The 27,477-nt window shown below is 46.6% G+C and overlaps 1 protein-coding gene across 1 annotated transcript; it reads left to right on the top strand.

Annotated features, from left to right (window-relative positions):
• Positions 1-1,828: 1,828 nt before the first annotated feature.
• On the top strand, positions 1,829-27,477 carry CPA4 (carboxypeptidase A4). Its single transcript, XM_084896437.1, has 11 exons — positions 1,829-2,120; positions 7,582-7,663; positions 8,072-8,206; positions 9,529-9,627; positions 13,076-13,177; positions 14,451-14,555; positions 15,716-15,826; positions 17,692-17,782; positions 19,857-20,056; positions 21,070-21,154; positions 26,011-27,477. The coding sequence occupies exons 1-11, from the start codon at positions 2,053-2,055 to the stop codon at positions 26,196-26,198; spliced, it is 1,266 nt and encodes a 421-aa protein (XP_084752563.1). The 5' UTR covers positions 1,829-2,052; the 3' UTR covers positions 26,199-27,477.

Here is a 27,477-nt window from a genome sequence, read left to right as displayed (position 1 = left end):
TACCATTTTAACCATTTTTAAGTGTACAATTCAGCGGCACTGTGAATGTATAGTGTTGTGCAGTTATCACCACCGTCCATCTCCAGAACTTTTTCATCATCCCAAACAGAAACTCTGCACTGGTTGAGCAATAACTCCCCGTTATTCCTCCAGCCTCTGATAATCTTTAGTCTACTTCTGTCTCTGAATTTGCCTATTCTAGGTACCACATTTAAATGAAATGACATAGTATTTGTCCTTTTGTGACTGGCTTTAGTTCACTTAGCAGAATGCTTTCAAGGTTCATGCATATTGTGGTATGTTCCAGCTCCTTCATCTTAACAGAGTAGCATTTTAGAGCTAGAAAGGGACTTTTGAGTTCACGTATTCAGTAAGTACTGATTAAGCAACTACATTGTTCCAAGCTCTATGGTAGGTGCTGTGTCATCTGGTTCCATTATTTACTTTGCTTTTCCACTCCTGGTGTGCTGCACTATAGACACTGGTGGGGCCCCAACCACTCCTTTCTGGTTGCCCAGTAATTTCCCTTCAGGCGTTCACTTCCATTAGGGGTTTACATTTTCTTCATGTGGATGGTTTTCTCTGGAAGACCAGGGTGGGAAGTGAATTCCAGCTTTCCTGGAATTCTGGATACTTGATTCTTTAGCTCACATCTCACAGATTCAGGTCTCAGGTTCTCTTTTTGGTAATTTCGAAGCTGAAATTTATCTCGGTGAAGGAGAGTCTCAGTCTCTGTGATGGACCAGGGAGGGAATAGGACTTCCCTCTCAGTGTGGGAAGGGTTGACCAGAATCGAACCAAGGACCTTCAGTATGCAGGCTGATACTCTATCCACTGAGCCTGGCTAGGGCTCTGAGTCCTCTTTTTGGCTTAGGCCCTAAGTCAGTCTTAGCAAAGACTCCTGCTAAGGAAATCATCCCACAGTCTGATATCTGATCAAGTTCCTTATCATCCCCTTGTGATGTCTCAATCCTTGGCCTGCCTGTAGCAAGAATCCTGTTAGGTCAGTTAAGCAAGTATCCCTCCAACCCGTGATGTCTCTTATCAGTCGTCCGTCCACTGACTCCTCACTCTGTTGCCTTTACTGTATTCAGAGTTGAACACAATTACTCTCTCCTAGCTCATGACCCCTACAGCAATATTTTGAATTACTCTTTTAAAAAAATGTCAGAATAATGCGTGTGTGTGTTTTTTTTAACAGTCCCAATCAGGACCCTTTGCTGTGTCCACTCTCTTTAGCAAGTGCAGGAGGCGTGTAGATCACGGGATGGGGAAGGCTTGTGGGTTTGGGGCTCCTAGAACAGACTTGAAGGCCACAGAGCCCGGGAAGAGGTTGTGGAGATCACAAGTGTTTTCCATTTATTCTTCTGGGACGTGGCGGAAAGGACACTAGACTCAGAGTCTAGCAAATGTAAGAAGGTTTTATTTTTAATAATACTATTAAGATTTCACTTCAGCTCAGACCCTAAGGAAAAGAGATAATTTGTTCAGACAACACATTCTTCCTAAACCCTCTACCTCATAGAATTCTACTTTCTTCCTGGAGTCCTAAGAATTATGTTTCAGATTCCTAGCAGAGGCCACCAACTGTCATTGTTACGACCTGCTCTGGAGAGTTCTCTGACAGGTTGTCAAATATGTGGTCTTGGAGCTGGCTTGTGATTTCTTTGATACTCTTCACTTTTTAAAAGTACTCTAGAGGTAACCCTGTCTTATATTTACAACCTGGCCTCTCCTATGACCATAAATCCTATTTATTTTAAAAAAAACAGAAACAAAAAACCTCACTATTTAAATACAGTGTTGAGCAATCTGGTACCTTTGGCATAGAGTTTTCCAGCCCGAGGAGCAGGTTCCTGATTCTGTGAATCAGGAGGCTCGCCTTTATCACTCAAAAGGAATGAAAGAGTCATGGATAAGGGCCCACCTGTCGGTCATCAGAGTTGAAAGGCTACTTGGGAATCACACTGACATTTTTGAGGACTGAGTCTGCCTTAGACTCCTTATAAATACGGCTTGACTCAGCCAAGGTGTGACAGACACCTTTGGGACATGAAGTGGATACTGTTCTTTGCGGCCCTCATTGGGCCCAGCCTCTGTGGCCGAGACAAGTTTTTTGGGTAAGTTCCCTTTGGACTTATTATTACTGCTTAGTCAGTTGAGCGATACGGGAAGCAGATGAATTTGGAAATGAATGGCTGATGCTACTTCAAGCGGTTTGGCATGGAGAATAAAGCCCTGGACAAGTTACTTGTCTCTCAGGCTCCATTTTACCTGTGGAATCAGGACTAGGTAGCCTCTGCAGTTCTCCCTAGCTCCCTAGTCTCCTGCCAATTATTTTTCCTTCCTAGTTCTTATTTGTCCTGCCAGTCCCAGGCATCTTCTACTTTCTTACTGCTGTATAGTATTATGAATTAACAAGAGTTACCAGAAATTGTTTCTGATTTCTATCCTCCTGCTGAAGGGAAAACCTAGGTCTTTGGTGTCTTGGTTTTACCTCTTTGTTAACAGTGAAGGCTTCATAGAGCTGGCGCTTTTTCATTAGTACCTGGGACATGGAGATATGACAGGTCTTGCCGGGCCACAGCCCTGAAGATTGACACGCCAAGATACACCTGTACACTGTGTACACACATGCTCCACACATAATGCTCTGCGGTTTGCAGAGGAGAGGACATTTGGGAGGTGGGAGAGATGAAAGGATGCCACGGTACCCCGCTGGAAGATTGGATTCTAATAACTCATTACTGCATAAATGCTTTGCCATTTGCAAAAAGCTTTCGCGTGCCTTATCTTCTGGATTACACAACAACTCTGACAGGCAAGGGTGTTATTTTCCTTAATTTAAACATGAAAAAAAACTCAGCTTCGGGAAGATTAAGAAACCCGCTCAAGGCCACTTAGCTGGTAAGCAGGGGAGCTGGAACGACTGCAAAAACCGTACCCTTTGCGGTAACACAAAGTAATCAGATAGAATCCTTTATCTCGCTGATGGATCTATCTCTACCTGCTCACTCTGTTATACTGTCAGGCCAAAGGGGTTTTGGGGTTGTTTGCTGTGGTAATTACATTAGCCCCCCCCCTTATCTGTGAGGGATGCATTCCAAGACCCCCAGCGGGTGCCTGAAACCACGGGTAGTACCAAACCCTCTAGATACTGTGTTTTTTCTCAAACATACATATTTATGACAAAGTTAATTTATAAATTAGGCACAGTAAGAGATTAATTATAACTCACAATAAAATGGAACAATTATAACAACATGCTGTAATGAAAGTTACGTGCATGTGGTCTCTCCCTCTCAGAATGTTTGATGGTTATGTACTCACCCTTCGTCTTGAGATGATGTGAGGTGATGTGATGAGGTGAAGTGAGGTACTTAGGACGGCGTGTAATTGAAAATGTATGAGTTGCTTATTTCTCCAAATTTTCATTTAGTAACTTCAGACTGCGTTCTTGGGTAACTGAAACCTGGAAAAGCAAAAACCGTGGATAAGGGGGAACCACTGTACTTATATGGATCTGAGTAGTCTTTATGGTGAAGACTTCTGCTCATAGTTGGTCTCTACGACCAAATTGCTTAGAGGCCTTAGGCCGGACAGGTGGCCAGGTAAGGGGGTTTTCCTCAGGCAGTTCAGTGTAATAACTAACTTGCTGTCAAGCGGGCTGACACCTGGAGCTGTTAGGCTCCTGCTGCAGCCATTCAGGTGGCTGAGAAATCTTTATTTCTCCGGATACAGACTTCTCTTACAATGCAGGGGGCATCCGGGTTGGGACAGCTGGGCTGAGCCCTGGAGTCCTCACCACAGGAGAGGGCACAGGAAGTGCGCCAGGGCTAATTGCAGATGGTTTTAATCATCAGTGCCGAGTTCACCCCCAAACTTGGTCTCACCCCATAGTACAGAACCCAGCAAAGGTAGTGGAATCCCTCCTGGGGTCCATAGACATGTCCCAGAAGGGGAACATTTAGATCAAGGATAAGCTGGTCTCTGAGCATTCAAGAAGTTGGGAAGCCAGGGCATAGGTTGGCTTGGAGGGGGGTACAGGGCTGAGGAGATGAAGATGATGGTTCTTCCCCCCCCCCCCCCCCCAGTTACTCAAAGCCTCCACCCTAGGCTCTGTTCTTTCTACTCAACTCACTGACTTCCCTAGTCTGTCTCTGCTGGTGTCTTCTGCCTTGGTCTTCAGGCATTTTAAGAATGGGAAGGTGGCCAAGATGCCTAGAGACGTGGGACAGGCAGAGAACAGGAAGTAGTTGCAGAACTAGTTGCAGCATCAACTGTAGCTGGCAGGCATTGAAGAGTTTTGGGCGGCCGTCTCTCAGTATTTGTGGTAGATGCTAGACCTGGCTGGGGATGCAGCTAAGAAAGGTACAAAGACCAGGCCACTTGGGGAGGGACAGAAGCTCAGCACCAAGGGGACGATTGACTGTCCAGAACATGGGACAAGTGTGAATGAGTGAGAAGGGATCACCAGCCATTGTGTACGCGACAGTGGGACAGCCCTGGGTATCGGAATGCACCAGAGTTACCAAGAGCTGCAAGAATACCTGTGTGAAGTAGAGGGGTGAACATGGCAACCTGCAAATCCCATCAGACCTCCCCTCCCAGGCCAGTCTTCCACAGTCAGAAGAGCTTAAGGTCTTGGAATGGAGTTCCAGGTGGTGGACATAGGCTGTGTTCAGCTGCCCACACTGGGAAGGGCATTTTCCAGAGACGAGGACAATGAGGACAATAAAAAGGCTGCCCTTCACCTAGCGCCCACTTAGGTCCCAGGTTTTGATGGACCGATGTTTCTGTAAATAATGTTAAACCAGCTCTTCTCCCCAATCACGCTAGGTAGGGAAACCTCATGGGTGATGGCAGTCGTCCTAAAGCCTGGGTGGGAGCTGACCGGGTAACTAAAGCAATGGGCTGGGTGTCTAGGCAGAGAGAACAGCACGTGCAAAGGCATCGGAGGGCAGAGTGCATGGTGAGCTTAGGATTTAGTTGTGGCTGGAGCCAAGAAGGTATAGGAGGAGGGAGAAGTGGAGAAGAGATTGATGGGGAAGGACCCGACCAGCCCTCTGTCAATGTAAAAAAATGTCCAAACCCGTAGAGAATTTCCACGTGAGTTGTTCCGAGTTTATTTGAACCAAACGGATGACATGCCGGGAAGCGAGCTCTCAAATGCTCCAGAAAATGACAGGTTTTTGCAGGATCTTTTATATACTTGGAATGAAGGAGAAACGGTAAGGAAGATTACAAGAAGGCGGGGATTATGGGAAAGCTAACAAGATTATGTGCTCCCTGGAGGGGTCGGAAGGAGAGGCATTCAAAGGTGTGTGAGCCTGGATGCGTGGGAACAATGGGACCAGGTTTGCTTATAGTGAAGATAAACCTCTTAGAGATCTGGACGTGACTACCCACCGGGACTGGCCCAGTTAGGAATTGATGATCAGATTACTCTCTGAGGTGACTTTTAGTTATATTGCAGAGCTTCTTCTTCTTTTTTTTTGTCTGCATCTTCCCTGCTGCCTCTCTGAATACTGCAGCGGCGTCTTTAACCTCCATAGCCGGGGTGCTGAGGGCGTGATGAAATGGGCTGCGAACTTAATCATCAGCGCCTTGCGGTTCGCTGTGATCCGTTGTCACGGACTTCCCGGGGTACGGAAGTTCTGTGGTGAAGTAACCGCTTTTAGGAAAAGTAAAACAAAGGCTCTGGGTGAATGTGTGACGTGATTTCGATTGTTCTGAGAGCTCCTTACTTTTATGCTCCTCTCTTTTCCTCTCTTCCTGTTCTTTTTCTCTCCCCTGCTTTGTGATTGCTCTTGTCAGTGCTGCATTTTACAGATGCCTCCTTCGCCGACATCCGTGCACAGGCGCTTTCTAGAACACCACTTCTGAGACGTGCTTTTCCTGGAGTGTCGGGGGTGGTTGTGACAGAGCCTGGGTTTGGCAGATGGCCCCTGGGACTCAGCCAGGAGGAAGGATTTCCCTTTGGTTGTAAACTCTTCCCTTTTTGCGAGGCTGCCTGCCCTTGTCAGGGACGTGGTGGTTTGACTCCTCATCCTCCCGGGGCCGCAGGTCCTCACCTAGCAAGCCTATTGGGTTCTCCACTCTGGTCCCAGCAGCACCCAGGGACCCTGTGAGCTGCCCACCTCCCAGGACCCTGTGGGGACAGGATGCGTTGGGAGAAAGCGAGCCTTTGGCACTGGCATCTCCTCCAGGCCCGCCACCTGCAATGGACCATGTCTCTTTGGGCCGGGCAGGGCCTCCCACCGATCCCGCAGAACCCCACAGAACAAAGTTACACCCGAGAGTCCATCCGGATGGAGCTGGCTCTCCGAGGAGGAGCTGCCGAGCTGCCACGTGAGGCTGCACGCTTAGCTCCCTGTGACAGAACCATTTTCTCTGTCAACAGGTCCTTCAGCCCACAGCTCTCTCCACCGGCGCTTCCTGCATTCATTCGTGTCAAAGGGATGACGCATGTGACAGCGTTGAGTGCAGATTCATTCGGCCCGTCACCTAGCAACGGCCTAATGGCTCCCCTGGCTACTTGAGCCGGCTGAGAGCACAAAGGCAGCTTTTCAGGCCCGTCCTTCTCCCACCCACCCACACACACACACACAGGACTTCGGGGGCCTCTACCCCTGCCGCTGTCGTGGATGCTAAATAGTGTATATGCAACAAGCTCAGGGCGAACGGCCAAGGGGGGCCCCCTTAGGAGGATTGAACCCCAAGGTCAGCCCCAGCACCTTGGCCTTTATCTAGTTCCAGTTTTTGTAGGATTCCGGAGCTGGACGAGATCAAAAGAGCACCCAGTCTCCCCCGCTTTTGCTAAGAGGAAAATAGCTAACCCTTCAGGGACGGAAGGTCTGTTCTCTTTTCCGGCTCTTTCCAGCATGGACCTTGGCCTGGGCCAGAGTTTCTTTCTTAAAAAAAAAAAAAAAGGAATTGAATTAAGTTTTACTTTTTAAATTGAATTTATCGGGGAGACATTGGTTCACAAAACCATACTCCACAAAACTTCCCCTGCTCCCTGCCTCGTGTGCCGGGCCAGCCGCAGCCTGAGCCCCTGACAGTGAAGAACGGCCTCTTTATGTCTTGAGTTAGCTTTGCGTGTAACCCAGGAACATTCCTTTCTGCAAAATATATATGTTTTTCATTATAAAGTAATACGACCACGTTACAGAAAACAGATACGAGGGGGGAAAAAGTCAGTCATCCATAATCCCACGACCCGCGCATAAGCACTGTCAGCATTTGCTAGATTTCCGCTGTCTGTTTTTCTTCCAATGCATCTGCTTTTTCCATACTTGCGATCGTGGCATACATACAACTCTGGGTCCTGCTCTTTCACTTAATATTTCCCTTAAAGTTATACCATAAGCACTTTTTCATATTTAGCCACGTAGTCTTGTTTTTAATGGCTATACATTATAACCAAAGGCTAGACCATTTCCTCTCGCTCGGCGCAATTATGTCTGGGATAGTAGGCTGGGGCTTGTTTGCCAGCTGAAAGCTCACCATTATCTTTTGCTTCTCTCTCTCTCTCTCTCTCTCTCTCTCTCTCTCTCTCTCTCTCTCTTTCCTCTCCAGGGATCAAGTTTTTAGGATTAACGTCAGAAATGGAGACGAGGTCAACAAACTCCAAGAGCTGGTGAAATCAGACAACTTGAAGGTACTTCTTTCTCGTGCTCTTGGGCATCTTATTTTGGCGGGAGAAGACTTGAACCACTGGCATCGTTTCTGGCATTTCCGTCCTGGTCAATGTGCATTTCCAAGATTGAGAGGGCTGAAGTGGGGAGATGTGCTGTACATCATAACGGTGCTGGGACGTGGGAAGCCTCACCCGTGGGCTCCATCCTTCCATCTGCCATTGACTTATTATTATTACTTCTTGGCCTTTGCCAGGTGTTGCCTGCTGGACAGGTCTGACCAGATACAGACAAAGTTTGCCTTCTTGGGCAGAACCCAGCTCCTCAGGGATCACCCTGCCCTCTGGCAGTTGTTCTAGAAGAATGAGCTAACTCATTATGCCTTTTACCTGAACTGTCCTTTAACCTGGTTTCTCTCTCGTTATCTTCAGCTCAACCTTTGGAAATCTTTCTCTTCCTTGGGTCATCCTGTGGATGTCCTGGTCCCGGCTGTCAGTCTGCAACCATTCAAGTTCTTCCTCAATTCCCAAGGCTTAGATTACTCAGTGACAATTGAAGACCTGCAGGTGGGTAAACCAAGGCTCCTGACTTGTCTTGCGTAGGGCAAAGCAGCCAGAGTGGACCTGAGACATTTCCAAGGTCTCCTTTTTCTCCATTTGACAGATGAAGACAGTGAGGTTTATGGAAACAAGCGCACTGGCTTGTTAGAGGAGCATGCTATAGTAGGAGGGGCACGATACGGAGGGGAATCAGATCTGGATCCAAATCCTGATTTTGCCAACTACTATTTGTGTGACTTTGGACAAGCTTTTTTTTTTTTTTTTTTTTTTTTTTTTTTTTTAATATATTTTATTGATTTTTTTACAGAGAGGAAGAGAGAGGGATAGAGAGTTAGAAACATTGATGAGAGAGAATCATTGATCAGCTGCCTCTTGCACACCCCCTACTGGGGATATGCCCGCAACCAAGGTACATGACCTTGACTGGAACCTGGGACCTTTCAGTCAGCAGGCCGACGCTCTATCCACTGAGCCAAACCGGTTTTAGCTGGACAAGCTTTTAACCTCTTGAGCCCATTTCTTCATTGGTAAAATGTTAATAGTGATTACTTCATAGGGTTTATTGAGAAAAGTGATTAAGTATATGTGAACTGTCTAACAGTGCCTGGTATGTCAGAAACATCCACAGGTATTACGCCTCGCTTCCTTTTCTTACTTGAAGTCAGAAGGGAAGAACAGAGTAGGGCAGGTGTTGGAGACCAGTCCTGAAAAACATCCTTTGAGAAAGGGGGCATATCACCCACAGCCACCAGCAGAGGGAACACCACCCCCCTAGCCAGGCACCCGCCTCACGGCCTGTATTTAAACAGCAGGACAGTGTCTGGCTCATGTTCTCTCCTTCACCGAGGTGGGTTATGGACTAATTGGTGATTTGGCCCGGGAGTTTCCTGATGGCGTGAGCAGCTGTGAGCTTATTAATCATGCTCACATGTCATAGACATCTGCCAGGAGCCTTCAAAGTATGAGTGGTTGTAAGAATTTCTTTGTTTCTGAATGGTTTCCCAAGCTGTGTATTTCAGAGGCACTGGATACCAGATGCGGGCTGATGTCTAGAGGATTCACAGTATAGAATAACAAAATAGCATTTATATTACCTCCAGAGAGGGAGTGAGTTTTGAATGGGGTGATGTACAGTGGGCCCCAAGGAGTAAGAATTTATAGATACGTGGAAGATAACTGACCTCCTTCACCTCTTGGCTTTTGGGGTGCTTGATCTGTGTGCCAAAGGTGCTGCCGTCTGGGCTGGCTCCTGGACCGCGGCCTGGCAGAAACAACGTGAATCTCCATCTCCAACGGACCGCGTCACAGTGTTGCCGTTTCTGTTTTAGGCCCTTTTAGATAAAGAAGATGAAGAAATGCAACACAACAAAGAGCAAGAACGGAGTGGTAATAACTTCAACTACGGGGCCTATCACTCCCTGGAAGCTGTAAGTGTTTCAGAGCAGGTTAAGCTCAAGGGCATCCGTCTCCTGGATGTTGCGACCCTTTTCCTCACTTTCAGGAGGTACTCACCCTCCGCAGCACATCCCTTCACCGCGGGGCTAACGTGTGTACACATGGATTTCTTTCCAATTCTTGGGTTGTTAAATGCTCACCAGCACCTAAGGGCATAGTGAAAAGGCAAACCACATTTTCTCCCACTTTATTTATTATTATTATTTTTTAATCAAATATCTGTATGCATTTTCGAGCCCTGTGCTTTACAGTTCATTTAAAATATATATATATATTTTATTGATTTTTTACAGAGAGGAAGTGAGAGGGATAGAGAGAAACATCGATGAGAGAGAATCATCGATCAGCTGCCTCTTGCATACCCACTACTGGGGATGTGCCCGCAAGGGGATGTACATGCCCTTGACCAGAATTGAACCTGGGACCTTTCAGTCCTCAGGCCGATGCTCTATCCATTGAGCCAAACCGGTTTCGGCATACAGTTTATTATTTACATATATATATATATATATATATATATATTATTGATTTTTCACAGAGAGGAAGAGAGAGGGATAGAGAGTTAGAAACATCAATGGGAGAGAAACATCAACCAGCTGCCTCCTACACACCCCCTACTGGGGACGTGCCCTCAACCAAGGTACATGCCCTTGACCGGAATCGAACCCTGGACCTTTCAGTCTGCAGGCCAGTGTTCTATTCACTGAGCCAAACCGGTTTTGGCTGCATCCTTCTTTTCTTAAGCAACCCCTTAAAAGAAAGCCATGAAATAATTGCAATCACTTCCAGTGCTTGCAAATTAACCTTCTTGTACCCCACCGTAATTCTTGTATTTTATTCACCCATGTTCAAATGTTACTTATTCTAGGCAAGTAGATAAAGTGATTATTTCAAGGTTAAACCAAGTATTTCCACTCATTTATCATGACTACTTAGAATATTTATTTGTTCCATAATGCATTTTGGTGCTTGTGTTTAGTTAGAAACCACTTTATATAGATGACTGACTTTCAAGGTAAGCCAGCCCTTCACATGCAGAACTTGGAGCAGAATAATTGAACATGATAATTGGAACTTGAGGAATCAAGAGGAACTAATAGAATGGAATGGCGTCACATACCGTACAGTTGTCTTGTGTCCCACGGCATTTTCTTCATGAACCTGGAAACGGCTAGCTGAGGGTCACATGCGAGTTTAAATTGGTTTTTGCCTCTCTGTACCTCAATGCATGTTGCTCTTTATGTCCAAAGATGGTGCTCCTGGCATGCTGGTCGTGAGGCGTATACTTTTGAGTTGTTTTTCTTCTAGTGAGGGATTATTTCAAGGCTGACTGTTTGCACTTCCTTCCCGGGATTATCAGTAGCTTTGTTGATTGTGTACACTTCCAACTGCCTTGCCCCTTGATCCTTCTTGTGACCAGTGACATACATCTGCAGAACAGCTGGACAAAGTTAGGAGTTCAGACCGGGGCCATGAACGAAAGCAGAGCTCAGGGTCCAAACAGGGATTAAACCCCATGATGTTCGCTTCAGTAACACCAGGCACTCCCTGGCCTCGCTGAGCTGAGCTAACTGGTTGCAAATGTCACCCAAGACCCTGGAGACATCATGGCTCACTTGGCTGCTGCTCGCTTCCTTATCCGCTGGCTTTTGGCTTTTGTTCCCTGGTGTTAGGTGCCATTGTTAGCTGTTTTACAGATATCTCTTGTTCCCTGAGAGGCCTTTTACTGTGGATTGGTGTACCATCATCTCCTCCTAGCTTGATCAGATTGAGGTTTTTTTTTTTTTGTGTGTGTGTGTGTGTGTGTGTTTTCCCCTAAAACCAGCTTTTAAAAGCTCATCTCCTACAACCACTTAGGTCTTAGTTCTCTAGTGGGAATTTCATGTTTGTTTCTGCCAGGGTTTCTAGTTTCAGACCATTTGTGTGTGTTATGGTTGCTGTTATTTTTGTTTCTTTCCCCCCTCCAGTATGGACTCATGAAGCATTTTGACTTTTCCTGGGTGACTCTCTTTCCTCTCGTGGCTCAGGGTAGGCATCCGGCTTTCGCTCCACTTTCTAGGGTCAGTGGATAGAGTTTCCAGGCCTATTCATGGCTCAGTTGCCAATTCCCAGCTCTCAAGTTCTAGCTCCTTGCCGCACATGTCCTGTGCCCTTATTCCCACTCCTGGTTTGCTGTGAACCCTCAGCCGCTGAGGCAGATGGGTGGGCTTCATCCTCCGCCCCCCACTCTGTCAGCTTGTTCCCTCTTCATTTCTGGCATCTGCAGTTCCCCCCTTTTCTGCTTTTTAACTTGGCTGAGAATAATTTTCATTGTATTTTATCTGACTTGCCTGTGTATTTGAGGGATGGTTTCTTGCTTCAATTTGCCACAGTGAATGCAACTCTGATAAATCCTTTAAGCTTGATTTTATTCTATGTGTTGATTGCACATTTTCCTCCTCTGTAAAGTCCTTCTTCCAATTTTAAGATCTAAATATGAGTTTTTTTCTTTTCTTTTTCTTTTTTTTTTTTTTTTGACCCTCAAAAGGTTTGAGCAACTAAGATAGATGAACTCTATTTAACTCATTCCTAGCCACGATCGACAGCTCTTCCCTGTTCTCTTAAAGCCTGAGAGGAATCGTCTTCAAACTGAGTGCCTATCCACTGGAATTCAGGAAGGAACTATTCCCACTTCTACATAGCAAATATATATATGCTACTGTATATGTTTCTTAAATATATTTCTTTATTGATTTCAGAGAGGAAGGGGGAGAGAGAGAGAGAGAGGAACATCTATGATGAGAGAGAATCATTGATTGGCTGCCTCCTGCATGCCCCCTACTGGGTATCGAGCCCTTAAACCAAGCATGTGCCTTTGATCGGAATCGAACCCAGGACCCTTCAATCCACAGGCCAAAGCTCTGTCCACTGAGCTAAACCAGCTAGGGCCATGCTAATATATATATATATATATATATATATATATATATATATATATATATATATATATATAAATATATATTTTTATATATTATATATATATATATATATATATATATATATATATATATATATATTTTTTTTTTTACTAATGAAGAAAGTGATCAAAAAGTTTGGAGATTCAAGAACCTGGGCTAAACTGGGCCACACTGTTGACCCAGTCCAGCATGGTGCAAAGGGCCACACTGTTGGAGCAGTGGACTAGTTTAGTGGACTATAATTTTGTGGATGGGTACAAATGTACTGTTTTCTAGAAAATTGTAGCAAAGGACTCTTTAGGCAGTTCTTTAAGAACAAGCATTCCATGCCAATTATATCGTTAACCCCATGGTTAGGAGGCTGGAAGAGATTGTTAAGACTATCAACATAAAGTTCACAGATACCTACCCAGAGTTGAACAAGTTTTTAAAATGCCTCTTGGTTCGCTTTCTCACACTTCAGATTTACCAGGAGATGGACAGCATCGCTGGAGACTTTCCTGACCTGGCGAGCAGGGTGAAGATCGGGCATTCGTTCGAAGGCCGGCCGATGTACGTGCTCAAGGTAAGGCCCATGCTCTGTGAAGGGCCGAACTCGACAGGGGCTCCCGGTTCCTTGTGCCCAGGACCCAACTATTGGGCCTCGGCCAGGGGCAGCTTTTTAGGACCCCCTTGGCTTTAGGGAGGAGGGTGAGGTTGGAAGCCATCTCCCAGGGTTCACATTTGGTCAGACGGGCCGTCTCCTACTTGCGCATTCTCATTCCAGGTTTCAACTAAAAGGCAAGATGAAGGGGATCATCTTGGGGCGGGCGGAGGTTGTGGTGTGGGCGTGGGGCTGGAGGAGGTTAGTGTTCTAGAAAGTTCTCAGGCTATACACAGACTTCTTCCTTCATTCCCACCTTTATTCCCTTCCTTCAAATAGCAAGACAAATTGGGATAGTTCTACAAATCCCATCCTGCTTCTAGGGGTACTTATTTGAAAAGCAATCTAGGAAGCTAATGTTAGGGCTGAGGTCATTTTAAGCCCAGCCTCTGACCCTTGGCTGCACCAAGCCCAATTTCCAGGTATTTCTAACAGATTCAGGCCTATTTTGGCAGAGGAGGTAGATCATTTATGGCAGTAACATAAATGACATAAATAATCCAGCCAAATGAATAAAAAAGAATTCGGAGGTGTGAATGACTGAGGATGCTAAGAATTTGTCAACTTCTAGCTTCCTATCAACCCCGAAGAAGCCAGGCTGATAGCAATGGGTGAATTACCAGCAGGAGGCCTGCCACCGAGCTGTTTGCTAAAATGATCTTCGCACGTTTAGAATATTTGCCTATCTGATGGAGACCCTGGCTTCATTAGCACCGAGCTCTGTCAGATAGGGGAGGGGCCATGAAAAGGCAAAGACCCAGAATTCATTTAGTGCCGTTTACAAAGAGCTAGAGCCAACCCCCTCTTCCTCTTTTTTCAAAACTGAATTCATTTATTGCATCAACCAGAACGGGCTGGTTCGGGCACTCTGGTCTCTCTCTGCTGGGATACCATTTGAAGGTTTTTCAGGAGACACAATATTATCTCTAATCATGCCGGCATTAGTTCACAATAGAAATTGTTTCCCTTCTCCATTTGCTTCCAACCCTGGAGCTGCGGCTGGGCCCGCCAGCCAGCCAGCCAATTAAGCTCCCTAGTTACTGATAAACTGATAAATAAATGGTGACCTCGGGAACATTTGGTCTCTGAATCCTCTTAAATAGACTCAGTGAGTTGGAGCGAGCTGGAGAGAGGCGAGGGGGGCTGAGAATCGGGGTCAGGAGGGTCATTTTCTGGTCTCCTTTTCCTCCCACAGTTCAGCACTGGAAAAGGCAGCAGGCGGCCGGCCATGTGGCTGAACGCGGGCATTCATTCCCGGGAGTGGATCTCCCCGGCCACGGCCATGTGGACTGCGAGGAAGGTCATGTCACCTGGTATTAGGCGAGACTTCCGGTGGGCCCGGGGTGCCCCTGCAGCCCCCCAGGAAGCTGGGCCCAGGGGATAAGGTGGGGAGGCACAGTAGGCCGGGGGGGGGGGGGGCGCTTTTCATTTCGGAGCAGCAAAAGGCCAGAGCCCCCTGGCCAAGACCACGTGGCTAAAGAGAGCATTCGTGACAGAGAGCGAGCTAATGAGCCGCAGAGGTGGCTTGAAACGCTGACCCGCAGTCAGCTCAGCAGAGAGGGAGCAGGACCTTGCCAGCAGCCACACTCAGAGGAGCTTTGCCTTTAGCCCTTTGCCAGCCCCCAGACCCTCAGGGACCTCACGCTGGCTCCATGTCCCACCGGGAAGCCCTCTTTGAGCCAGCACCGAGAGACATTTTTATTTTCATTTTGTTTTTTGTTAATCCTTACCTAAGGATGTTATTTCCATCGATTTTTAGAGAGAGTGGGAGGGAGGGAGGAAGGGAAAGAGAGAGAGAGAAACAATGTGAGAGACACACATCTATTGGTTGCCTCCTGTACTTGCCTCTACCAGGTAGATGCTCGTGTTGGGAATAGAACCTGAGACCTTTCAGTGTCCATGCCAGTTCTCTAACCACTGAGCAACACTGGCCATGGCAGTAAGACATATTATAAAGTGATAGTAATTTAGCCAGCAGAGGACTGGCACAGGTAAATACCAGTAGAACATAGAACAAACACAAACCCACACACACTGGAAATTTTGTTTTGTGGCACAGCAGATCATTATGGAGCAGTTTGTTCAATAAATCTTGCGGGGACAGTTATAGATCGATATGGAAAAAATGTGGGTAGGGAGGATCCATCTTCCCTACCCCTGGCATGGGGGCTCAGATTCCTAATTACTGTTCTGATGAGTGGCTCTCTGCTCCCCTGTCTCACCCCCTGGAAAGAAAGACTAAACCAGACAGCCCCAGGACCCCGCAGCCGCTGAGGTCACCATGCAGCCGTGCTCCCCAGGTTCCCAAGTGCTCGGAGAGCCGTGTCTGGGATGGTGGCGGGAAGGCTGCCGAGGGTGGAGGCTGTTTTAGGAGCGGGGCATCCGGGGAAGACACACAGGCTCAGACCTAACAAGCCAGCCTTCGAGGGCCTCACTGACACATTTATTATCTCTGCTTAGATTGTATCTGATTACGGGAAGGACCCCGCCGTCACCTCCATCTTGGAGAAAATGGACATCTTCTTGCTGCCGGTGGCCAATCCGGATGGATACGTCTACACCCACACCAAAGTGAGTGGCACCAAGCGGGCTGCTTGGAGTTAGGACTTGTTTGCTGAATTCCTCGCTCTGCCACTAAATAGTTGTAGGACCTTGGAGAAAACTGCCACGATGCGCACGTTATAAGCTCCCTCGGGGTCTCATTTTCTCGTCACTCTCGGAGCTGAGAATCCCCAGGGAATATGTTTTCTTAGAGAGAACAGTCTAATGAACTTCCTACATAGATCTTGAGCAATTACCAACACTTTACCAATCTTTTCTCCACTCCTTTCCCTCCCACACATTTTTCTCCTGATGTCTTTTAAAAGCAAATCCTAGACATCAGGTTATTTCACCCAAAACTTCTTTAGTGTACATCTCTAGCTAATGCAGTTAAAACAAAGAAACCACACCTGCCACTATCACACTTTAAAAAAGTAATGGAGCTCTAGCCAGTTTGGCTCAGTGGACAGACCATCGGCCTGCAAACCGAAAGGTCCCGGTTCTATTCTGGTCAAGGGCACATACCTTGGTTACAGACTCCTCCCCGGACCAAGCCCTTGGTCAGAGCTCATGCAGGAGGCAACCACTCAATGTGTTTCTTTCACCTTGATATCCCTCTCTCTCTCTCTCTCTCTCTCTCTCTCTCTCTCTCTCTCTCTCTCTCCCCCCTCCCCCCCCGTCTTTCCCTCTCTCTCCCGATTTCCCTAAACATCAATGTAAAAATATCCTTGGGTGAGGATTAACAACAACAACAACAACAACAACAACAAAGTAATGGAAATTGCTTAAGCCAATTAGTTGCAATTAGGACCTAAATGAGATCCATCCTGCATTTAACATATATATTCTTTGACTTCAGAGAGGAAGGGAGAGGAGAGAGAGAGAGAGAAATATCAATGATTGATTGACTGCCTCCTGCATGCTCCCTACTGGGGCTTGAGCCCACAAACCAGGCATGTGCCCTTGACTGGGAACCAAACCTGGGACCCTTCAGTCCGTAGTCTGATGCTCTATCCACTGAGCCTAACAGGCTAGGGCTGATCTTGCATTATATAAAAAAAGATTAAAAAAATTTATTTTTAGAGAAAGAAGAAGGGAGAGGGAGAGAGATAGATATCAAAGTGAGAACAACATGGATCTGCTGCTTCCTGCCCCTCAGGGGATTGAGCCTGCAGCCCTGCAGGAATCAGGAATCGAACTGGCAACCTTTTGGTGCATGGGATGATGCCCAACCAACTGAGCCACACTGGCCAAGGGCCTATACCTGCACTTGGTTGTTATGGCTCTGCAGACTTTCTTTATTTTATAAAATTAGTACTATCTCCTCCTCCCCCCTCACTCCTACAACACACATACACATATCTTTTAAAAAATATCACTCATTTTTAGAGAAACCAAGTAAATTGTTTCACATTCTCAAGTTGCCTGATGTCTTCTTGTGTGCCATTTAATTTATTCTCTTATTTCCGCATTCCCTATTTTCTGGTTGTCTGATCTAGAGGCTTGGTTGGATTCAGATTAAATTTTTGGGCAAGAATGCAACAGTTGTGCACTTCCTACCACATTAGTGATCATTCAGGTGCACAAATGTTCACTTGTCCCATGTTTTCCGTAGCCAAAAATTACTCAGTGGGTGCAGGTGGTGTCCACCTGGTTCTTGCATTATAAAGTCCTCACGAGGGCGTTTGGGGGAGTCTTTCTCTCAGAGCCAGAGGGGCTCAGCCTCCTCTTTTCGGGGTGAGAGGGGAGCCCTGATGGTTCTCCGGAGAGAACTGTAAGCAGCTCGCCCCACCCATGGCGCCCATTTCCGCCTTTGGTCCCCAAAGAAAACCCTCCCCTTTCTTGTGCTCTGGCTCATCTCTGGATGTTTGTTCCTTCCTTGGTGGATTTTTCAGAACCGACTTTGGAGGAAGACACGGTCCCTACATCCTAGAAGCCGCTGCGTTGGTGTTGATGCAAATAGAAACTGGAACGCTAGTTTTGCCGGTAGGTTGGGGAGCTGGTTTTCAAATCCTGCTGCCCCTGGGTAGCCTGGTCCACAGGGCTCCACGCTGGCGGAACAGGAGCCGGCTTCCAGGCGAGCTCCATTGCTGATTCACTGAGAGACTTGGGCGAATCCCTTACGCTCTCTGTGTCTCATATTTTGGTTTTGTTTAAAAAAAATTTTTTTTTTTGTGTGTGTGTGATTTTGAAAGGGAACAACTTAGCATTCCTGTCCTCCCGAGAGAATACTGATATTTAAAAACCACCACAGTCTAAGATATACCTACACATCCATGCCTCTTCCTCATTCCCTGGCTGCCTCGGCTTGTCCTGGGCGAGTTACTGGGTGGGTGGAAGGGCTCCTGGAGGCAACTCAGAAGAGAGCAAATAGTGCTTTTTTTTTTTTTTTTGGTTTTGCTTTGTTTTTTATTTTTTATTTTTTATTTTATTTATTTATTTTTTAAAAAAATATATTTTATTGATTTTCTACAGAGAGGAAGGGAGAGAGATAGAGAGTCAGAAACATCGATGAGAGAGAGTCATCGATCAGCTGCCTCCTGCACACCCCCCAGTGGGGATATGCCCGCAACCAGGGTACATGCCCTTGACCGGAATCGAACCTGGGACCTTTCAGTCCACAAGCCGAACCAGTCCCGGCTTGCTTTGTTTTTTAATCCTCACCTGAGGATATGTTGTTTTTTAAAATTAGTTTTGATTTTAGAGAAACAGGGAGAGAAATATTGATCGGTTGCCTCCCATATGGGTCTGACTAGGGATTGAACCAGAAACCTGGGATGTGCCCTGACCTGAAAGGAACCGGCCACCTTTCGGTGAACGGGATGACACTCCAACCAGCTGAGCCATGCTGACCAGGGCAAGCGTGTCACTGTAACAGACACAATCTTGCGGTCTATCCTTAGATACATGCATATGTGATGGAAAGAGAATAAGAATTAGGACCCCTGGGTTGGAAGTTTCTACTGTTAAAAAGTCATTCTCACAATCGTGCCAACTGTGTGTCATGTACTACCCATACATTATTTTATTTACAATTCTTCCGACCTAGTGAGTGAATTTTATTATCTGAAATGAGACAGTGGACAATCTAAAGAGTTTATGGTTGAGCTGAAACTGGTTTGGCTCAGTGGATAGAGTGTCGGCTTGCGGACTGAAAGGTCCCGGGTTCGATTCCGGTCAAGGACATGTACATTGGTTGTGGGCACATCCCTGGTGGGGGTGTGCAGGAGGCTGCTGATCGATGTTTCTCTCTCATCAATGTTTCTGGCTTTCTATCCTTCTCTCTTCCTCTCTGTGAAAAATCAATAAAATATATTTTTTTTAAAAAGAGTTTATGGTTGAGTTAGGATCTAAACGCATTTTACAATTCCAAATTCAAATAGTTGTCTTTCACTGTTCTGTAGATGTTTTGTTCTCAATATCGACTTGCATAGCACTTGCCTAGAAATACCACACCAGCCAGTGTGTGTGGGGGGGAAATAATGTGACTGGGAAAGGAGCTGAGAAAAAGTTAGGTCAGATATTCCACAGCCGAAATGGTTTTACCCACCAGATACCTCAGGGAACTATATTGTGAAGTAATATTGAAGACAGTATTTCTAACACCTGACAAATAATCAAGAGATTTTAGCCACAACAATAGATTATTTTGGCAGTGCTTCACCGTTAAGATCTGAACCAAGAGAACAAGTTGACACCAGAATAAATGGAATCATTTTCATTATTAATTGGTATTCATATTAATTATCCAGGATACTTATTAATTACATCTCATTGTCAAGTGTGGTATTAATTATTTATGACAATTGTTAATGATACAATACAAGGTCAACTACCCTTTTAAAGGAGTTCTGCCAGCTTTCTTTCTCAGCTGTGGCAGGTCTAACACCCCGACATTCCACTCCTTCACTTCAATATACACACACCATGGACTAGGGTCATCTAACAGTGACCTGTCCATTGCTAGTACCTTCCGTCCATCCTTTGGATTGTGGATCCTTCATTTCTGTTTCTTTTTTGGCCTGTGGGTTAATGTTTCTGCTTGGGCTGCCCCCAACAGGAGAGGGAGCCAGTGGCAATCCTTGCTCCGAAGTGTACCATGGACCCCATGCCAATTCAGAAGTAGAGGTGAAGTCGGTGGTAGATTTCATTCAACGGCACGGGGATTTCAAATGCTTCATCGACGTGCACAGCTACTCACAGCTGCTGATGTATCCGTATGGGTACACAGGAAAAGAGGCCCCGGATGCCGATGAGCTGGTGAGTAATGGGCTGCCTTCCACCCAGCCCCAGGCCTGCTTTACCTTCAGCTGTTGCCGAGGTGGTGGCTCTACAACTTTATAGGGAAAGTCTGGGAGCCTGGGCTTCTTCCTTTAAGGGCCCAGGATTCTTTCCCTGCTTATCAGAGCTACAGGGGATCGGAAGAAGATGGTGCCCTTATGTCTGTGTTTGCTGTGACTTCCAAGAACCACACCTGATCCTTGCCTTTCCTTCTCACTTGTTGTTCTGACCAAAACGTATTGCAGACCCACTGCTTGCCAAGAGCTGGGGTGGCCTGTGTTGGGCGAGGGGGAGGTGCCTCTCACTCCAGGTAAGGCAGAGTTAAGTAGGGTGGAGGCCACAGCGTAGGGGTACTCCAGGCGTGGAGGGTGGACTGAGGGAGCTGGGCTGACATCTGCAGAGTGGGCCTCTCCCCACTGTCCTGGTCGGCTCTCACATGCCCCTCGGCCCAGGCCTTAGCTATCCCCTAAACCTCCCAGCAGGTACAGGGCTCCTGGCTTGGTGTGGGCAGATTCTGGTCTCAGGTAGGCACTCTGCATAGGACACATCTATCTATGGCAGCCCCACCTCAACCTCCGCTCTGGAACACCCAGCTCTTAGAAGGTTTTCTCTAGAACATGCTTGGCCTCACCTCATGCTCATGAACATGACATTCCCTTAGGGTAGGTGAAGATGGTGGTGCCTGCACTGGACTCCCAATGGGCTGGTGAGCAGCCCTCCAGGACTTTGGAGAGCTGGAGCGTATAACACACGTGCTTTCAGAATGCACGTGCGTCTTTTTTCACCTCTTTCTTTGCCCCCTTCCCCAAACTAGTAGGAAAGAACTGGGGTGTAATCAGCCTTATCTTTAGTGGGATGGGAAGGAAGAGGAGACCAGAGGGGGAAATTGGGGGAGCAGCTGAGGATCTTCCAGACCGTTACAGTGCAGAACAGCTGCGGAATGTCTTGCTGCGGGATCCACTCTTTCTCATTCTGCTGACTCCCCTTTCTAGGACGAGGTGGCGAGGCGTGCGGCTAAAGCTCTGGCTTCCCCGTTTGGCACTCAGTACCACGTGGGTTCCATCTCTGCCACCGTCTGTAAGTATTTATTCTGTATTTGGGAAGGCTTTGAGAGGAAACGTGAGGTAGAGCAGGAGAAGAGCAGCACGTTAGACTTCCTCCACTGTAATCCGATGGTCTTTGTTGTTAGTAATAGACGGAAGTTATGTCAAACCTGTGTGGTAATAGCTGTTGCACGCAGTCATCTGCATCCTCACTGCTGTCTCATGCCATTTATCATGTGCCTGTGATGACCTGCCTGCCAGGGTGGTATGGTCTACATTCCTTCTCTTCCATTGAAGGTCCTGACATGGTTTATCAGAAATTCATCAAGCCCACTCTTCCGTGTTCTTTTTTCCCTCCCCATCACTCCATTTCCAATGAAAGCCCATATTTGAACTGGCAGGCTGAGGTGGTCGTAGCAGGGGGATGAGACTCCGTCACCGCGCTATGCACACGTGTTGGAGCATGGCAGAGTGGGAACTGGGTTAGGGTGTCCTCCCAACAGTGGTGGGCATCAAGCCAAAAAAGAGAAAAGAAACCACACCCAATCTGAAGATGGTCTTGAGGCTCACCACCTACCACCTCAACCTCATTTTGAGGAAATAACCTTTGTTTTGGTTTCTCACTGGAGTGTTTCATCTGAACAATTCACTCTATTCCTGCTGAGTTCCTTCCAGTCCCTATGTGTTTGTGAGCCTGATTTCTAAATGAAAAAATTGAAGAAAATGACTATTCTCCAAGACACTGGCTTTAAATGGGAAATGTACATACAAAGGTGGGGAACTCAGCTCTCACCCCTTTTAAGTTAGTGTCCTTCTTTTTCCTGCTAGTGCCTCCTCTGTAGTTTCCAACAGTTGATCCACCCTCAGAGCCCCTCAAGACTTGCTGATACTGGATTTGTTTTCTCTTCTGTACTGGAGCCCACTCTCGCATTCCACCTGCTTTATCTTCCATTAGCTATTCCCTTCAGGCTTCCTCTTCTGGGAAGATTCTTATTTATTTATTATTATTATTTTTTTTTATTGATTTCAGAGAGGAAGGGAGCGGGAGAGAGATAGAAACATCAATGATGAGAGAGAATCGTTGATCGGCTGCCACCTGCAAGCCCCTTTCTGGGGATTGCACCCGCAACCCAGGCTTGTTCCCTTGACCGAATTGAACCAGGAACCTTTCAGTCTGCAGGCTGACGCTCTATACACTGAGCCAAACAGCTAGAGCTATGGGTAGATTCTTCATCTCACCTCCAGGGTCCTCTGATGTCAGCCCTCTTTTATGTTCCATAAGCCACAAGGCTGCAGAAGGCAGTTAGCATGATGTTGGTGTTTGTGTTGCTAATCGCAGCAACAATTCGTTAATTATTTATGCTTTATTATTATCAGTGTTGTTAAATGGGAACTCCTCAGAGAAGAACCACATCAGGGAGTTTCTCCACCTTCTGATTAATTAGTCAGAATAGAGTCCTGGACCAAAGAGGGCTAAACAGACTGGGCAGGAACTCTCTGAGGAGGGCCTCTCAAAAGATCTTTGTGGGTCATCAGGATCCTGACTGCTGGGTCAGATACCAGGTTAAAGCATGGCCTTGTCCTCACGCATCAAACACATTCTTCTCCCCAGCTTGGCTGTGCCAGAATCACGGGACTCTCGTCAGCGCCTCCAACAGAGGAGGGAGGCTTTTCCAGGACACATTATTTCAAGAGCCCATCTTCTGCATTCCTTACAGGCTTTTGTCTGCCCTCTTTGCTTTCCAAAAATGTAATCAGTTTTTGTGTAATAACACTTGAACTCCCTGGGTTATGGAATATGCTATACAAATAGTTGATGTTTGCCCTTTGAGAGCTGGGCTTTTTCTTGGGCTTATCATTTTAGATGAGAATCATTCTAAAATCAATGAAAATCATCCTGAAAAGGAATTCACATTTTCTTGCCCTTTAGACAGATCATATATAGAAGAGATTAAAGTTTCTTTCTTTTTCTTTTTCTTTTTTTTTTTTTTTAAAAAAAGAACAGATTGTTTTAAAAAAATATTTTTATTGATTTCTTATAGAGAGGAAGAGAGAGGGATAGAGTTAGAAACATCGATCAGCTGCCTCTTGCACACCCTCTACTGGGGATGTGCCCGCAACCGAAGTACATGCCCTTGACCGGAATCGAATCAGGGTCCTTACAGTCCACAGGCTGATGCTCTATCCACTGAGCCAAACTGGTTTCGGCTCTTTTTCTTTTCTTTATTTTTTTTATTGATCTTAGAGAGAGGAAGGAAGGGAGAGAAAGAGAGAGTAACATGGATTGGCTGCCTCCCATGTACATGCCAACTGGAAATTGAAGCCACCCCCTGGACATGCGCCCTAACCCGGAATCAAACCTTATGGTGTACAGGAGGACGCTAAAACCAGCAGAGCCGCACCAGCCAGGGCTGAGCTCCTTTCTTTGTGACTCAGTGGCCTCCTGAAGATCAGTTGTTACATCCTGAAGGCTTCCTGTGCCCTCTTGGACCAGTGAATCCCTGTGTTAAACAGCCGGGCCTGTGTTGCCTCTTTCATTCTGTGTCTGCTTTTTAGAGTTTTCGTGTCTCCTTCCTCTGGTCAGATGGCACTGCTTTCAGGCCAACTGCCTCCAGCAGCCCTGTCCTTTCCTCGTACTGATTTTGATCTACTGAGGGCTTGGAAACAAGTTCTCTGGGCTGGTTTGGCTCCTTGGATTGTGGGTATTAAGGATGGCCATTACTGCATTGTTTATAGTCACAGAAGACTGGTAATCCACAAAAGACCGCTAAGCACCTAACTGTCCATCAGCGGAGTGCGGGGGAGAAAAAGCACATTTGGTGCCTTCCTCAGTGAAGCAGGCCTGAGTGAATGAGATGGGCCTACGTGTGCTCATAGGAAATAACCTTCAAAGGTTAGTGAAGAACTACAGGGTACAGGACAGTGTAAATAGTATGATCCCATCTGTGTTTAAAGACACACACACACACACACACACACACACACACACACACAAAGAGTAGGTAGACTTTGAACAGGGACCCAAATAAAGTGAGGTTTATGAACTCGATCACTTTGCTCAGCAGAGGTCTTCTCGTCTCCTTCCTGAATTTTGAATTCTCTGAAAGAGTGGAGCTTGTGTATGTAACCTCTAGACACCCGTGGTGCCACTGTCTGTTTTTTTTTTTTTTTTGTTATTAGCGTTTTCTCAGGGTAGAGAAAGGCTGTGGGAACCGCACAGGGATTTCAGAGAGTGGAGGAGAGCATGTCCCGTCCTCTCAGGGAGCAGGTACTCTCAGTGGAACCAGCATCTCTAGAAAAAACCCACAAATGGTATCATGAAAAACAACCCTCAGGAACAATGGAAAAATGATAGGACCCATATAGTTATTTAATTGGCATGTAACATGCCAAACGGACTAGAAGGAGGTTGAAGCAAGCATGGGCTCTATCATGAGATGGACTTGGACTTAAATTCTACCCTTGCCATTTTCCATCTGTATTTCTCTGGATGAATTACCCCTCTGAGCCTGGAGTTCCCCATCTGGAAAACAAGGACAACAATACCTACTCTCATTGGGGTGTTAAAGGTTAAATGAGATCATAAATGTAAACTTCCCGGTGTAATGACTGGCTCCTGGGAGATGTACAATAAGTGATAGCTGCTAGTGGCATAATTAGTTTATTTAACATCATCTACACGTTTGCACTCTTACCCAATCTTTGCTCTGGTAGAGTTTGAGAAGAAGCGGAAAAACAGGTCTCTTGCTTTCCCCCCAGCCTTGTGGCAGAAGGATGTTCCAAGGGCTGTGCTCTCTCCCTGGGTACCAGTTATCTCTTGCTAAAAGTTATCCTAAAACTTAGCAGCTTAGAGCAAGACACATTTATTTTAAAAACAAACAAACTTTCTGTGGGTCAGGAACTCAAGAGTGGCGTAGCTGGGTGGGTCTGGCTCGGGGTCTCTCATGGGGTCAAGATGTCTTCCAAAGCTACAGTCATCTGAAGGCTGGACTGGGCTGAAACCCATTTGGCTCAGTGGATAGAGCGTCGGTCTGCAGACTGAAAGGTCCCAGGTTCGATTCCGGCCAAGGGCATGTACATTGGTTGCGGGCACATCCCCGACAGGGGGTGTGCAGGAGGCAGCTGGTTGATGTTTCTCTCTCATTGACATTTCTAGCTCTCTATCCCTCTTCCTTCCTCTCTGTAGAAAATCAATAAAATATGTAAAAATAAATAAATAAATAAATAAATAAATAAATAAATAAATAAGGGCTGGACTGGGCTGGAGGGTCTGCTTCTTCCATGGCTCCCTCAGGTGCCTGGCAAGTGGTGCTGATTATGGGAAGGCCTCAGTTCTTCACCACATGAGCCTCCTTTTAGGGCTGCTTGTGTGTCCTTACAACATGACAACTGCCTTTCCTCAGAGCAAGTGGTACAAGAGAGAGTAAGGTGGAAGCCACAGTAGCTTTTATGGCCTAGCCTTGACGGTTCCATACCTTCATTTCTGTGGTCTTTTGGTAGTTACACAGGTCAGGTAAGCCCCAATCAGTGTAGGGGGCACTATATAAGGATGAGATTATCGGGAACAAGGATTATGGGGGCTGTCTTGGAGGCTGTCTACCGTACTCGGGCTCCGTCAAGATTGGTTTTGCATGACCTGCAAGAGTCTATGGAATTAGTGACGAGGTGCGGATGAGGATTTAAAAGATCATTTGAGACGAGTGAAGACCCTCATGGTGGAGGACAGCCTGAGACATATGGATCAGGCCAATGTCTGTGTCATAGGCCTAATGATTTGCAGAAAGAACTCTGGGTCCCTAAAGAACCACAGGCAGGCAGAACTCCTGGCCCCTTCTCACTGAACCCTGAAAGAAACTGTGCCTCAAAGGTGTTTTCTCTCCTGACCTGCAGATCCAGCTAGTGGGAGCAGCGTGGACTGGGCGTATGATAATGGCATCAAGTATGCATTCACTTTTGAGTTAAGAGACACTGGGCACTATGGCTTCCTCCTGCCAGCCGACCAGATCATTCCCACTGCAGAGGAGACCTGGCTGGGGCTGAAGACCATCATGGAACATGTGCGAGACCACCTCTACTAGACAAGGAGCCCTCTCTGACTACACGCAAACATCCCCCCATGTATGTGCGCATGCTGAAGCCATGTTAAAGGGAGATTACTCCTTTACATGTGTCAGCCCTCTGGCTTTGGAGAGGACAGAGGCCAGCCCCTCCCTGAAATTCCTGCATTGGGGTGGTCCACCTGAGAGAAGGGCTTCTGTCACTTGCCATATTTTTGTCCTGTTGTTTCTCTGAACCCTTTGTATATCTTTCCTTGGGCCCCTCTTAGGATCACCTCTTACTGGTGGCATGTCTCTACCTCATTTTTATTGATTTTTTTACAAAGAGGAAGGGAGAGAAATAGAGAGTTGGAAATATCAATCAGCGGCCTCCTGCACACCTCCCACTGGGGATGTGCCCACAACCAAGGTACGTGCCCTTGACCAGAATCGAACCCAGGACCCTTTAGTCCACAGGCCGTCTACTTCATTTTTTTTAGAACAAAAGGGTATCTGAGATGGTTCTCTAACCTCATTCAATCTAGCCACACTTGGTGACCTTGCTCTGGTAGGGGCCCAGAGGCAGGTACTGTGGGAAACAATGCAATTGGTCTCAAAGATGGTACAGAATGAACTTCCTTTAATTTTTCTCACTCCTTGAACATATTTTTTCTTTGAAAAACAAATCCTGCAAGGTCATCAGCATAGGTCATCTTTGCTCCCCTTTTTGTTTTTGTTTGTATGTTTTTGATCTGACTATAAAGTAGGTTGTCACTTCTCATCCCCGGGCCCCAGATTCCCAGGTACTACAGTCCCGATCGCATCCTTCTTATTGTTCAGCACCACTGGGATCCCAGAAGGGCATCTGTGTCGCCATAGGTGCTGCTCACCCGGAAACTCTGAACACAGTGGTGATCTAATAGCACGATGGCTAAACTCTCCCCATCTGTCCGATGGGCTCACCTCCACTTCGCCTTTGAACTTGCTTCCAAGATCTTGCCCTCACCCTACAAGCCCTAAATCACTCCTCTGGCCTGGCTAACCTCACTGCCTTGGCACATTCCTGCCTGTGCTCTGGTACCTCGTGTTTCATTTTTTTTTTTTTGTCTTCTAATTTGCACCCTGGCCCCTGAGTGCCACGGTGGAGCCAGGCTTCATCAGTCAGGCTCCGCTTGTTCCATTCTGCCTTAGCATGTTCCATCTGCACCTCTCCCCCCGCCCCCTTTTAATTTTTCCAAACATGTCTGTAAATCTTACCCTTCTGTCTAGGATTTGTGCAGCATCTGGTGTGTGCTCATATGCCAATAAATATTCAATATGA

The sequence above is a fragment of the Pipistrellus hanaki genome (assembly GCF_964339955.1).
Source record: "Pipistrellus hanaki genome assembly, chromosome: 10".
NCBI lineage: Eukaryota > Metazoa > Chordata > Mammalia > Chiroptera > Vespertilionidae > Pipistrellus > Pipistrellus hanaki.
Note: the sequence above shows the minus strand (reverse complement) of the source record. Positions and strands in the feature narration are given on the sequence as shown.

What these genes read in the sequence shown, in the direction of transcription:
- CPA4 (XM_084896437.1), top strand. Translation starts at nt 2,053, where the DNA reads ATGAAGTGGATACTGTTCTTTGCGGCCCTCATTGGGCCCAGCCTCTGT. An exon ending in GGCCGAGACAAGTTTTTTGG is followed by an intron (nt 2,121 to 7,581) that starts GTAAGTTCCCTT and finishes TTTCCTCTCCAG; the next exon opens with GGATCAAGTTTTTAGGATTA. An exon ending in ACGTCTACACCCACACCAAA is followed by an intron (nt 15,827 to 17,691) that starts GTGAGTGGCACC and finishes TGGATTTTTCAG; the next exon opens with AACCGACTTTGGAGGAAGAC.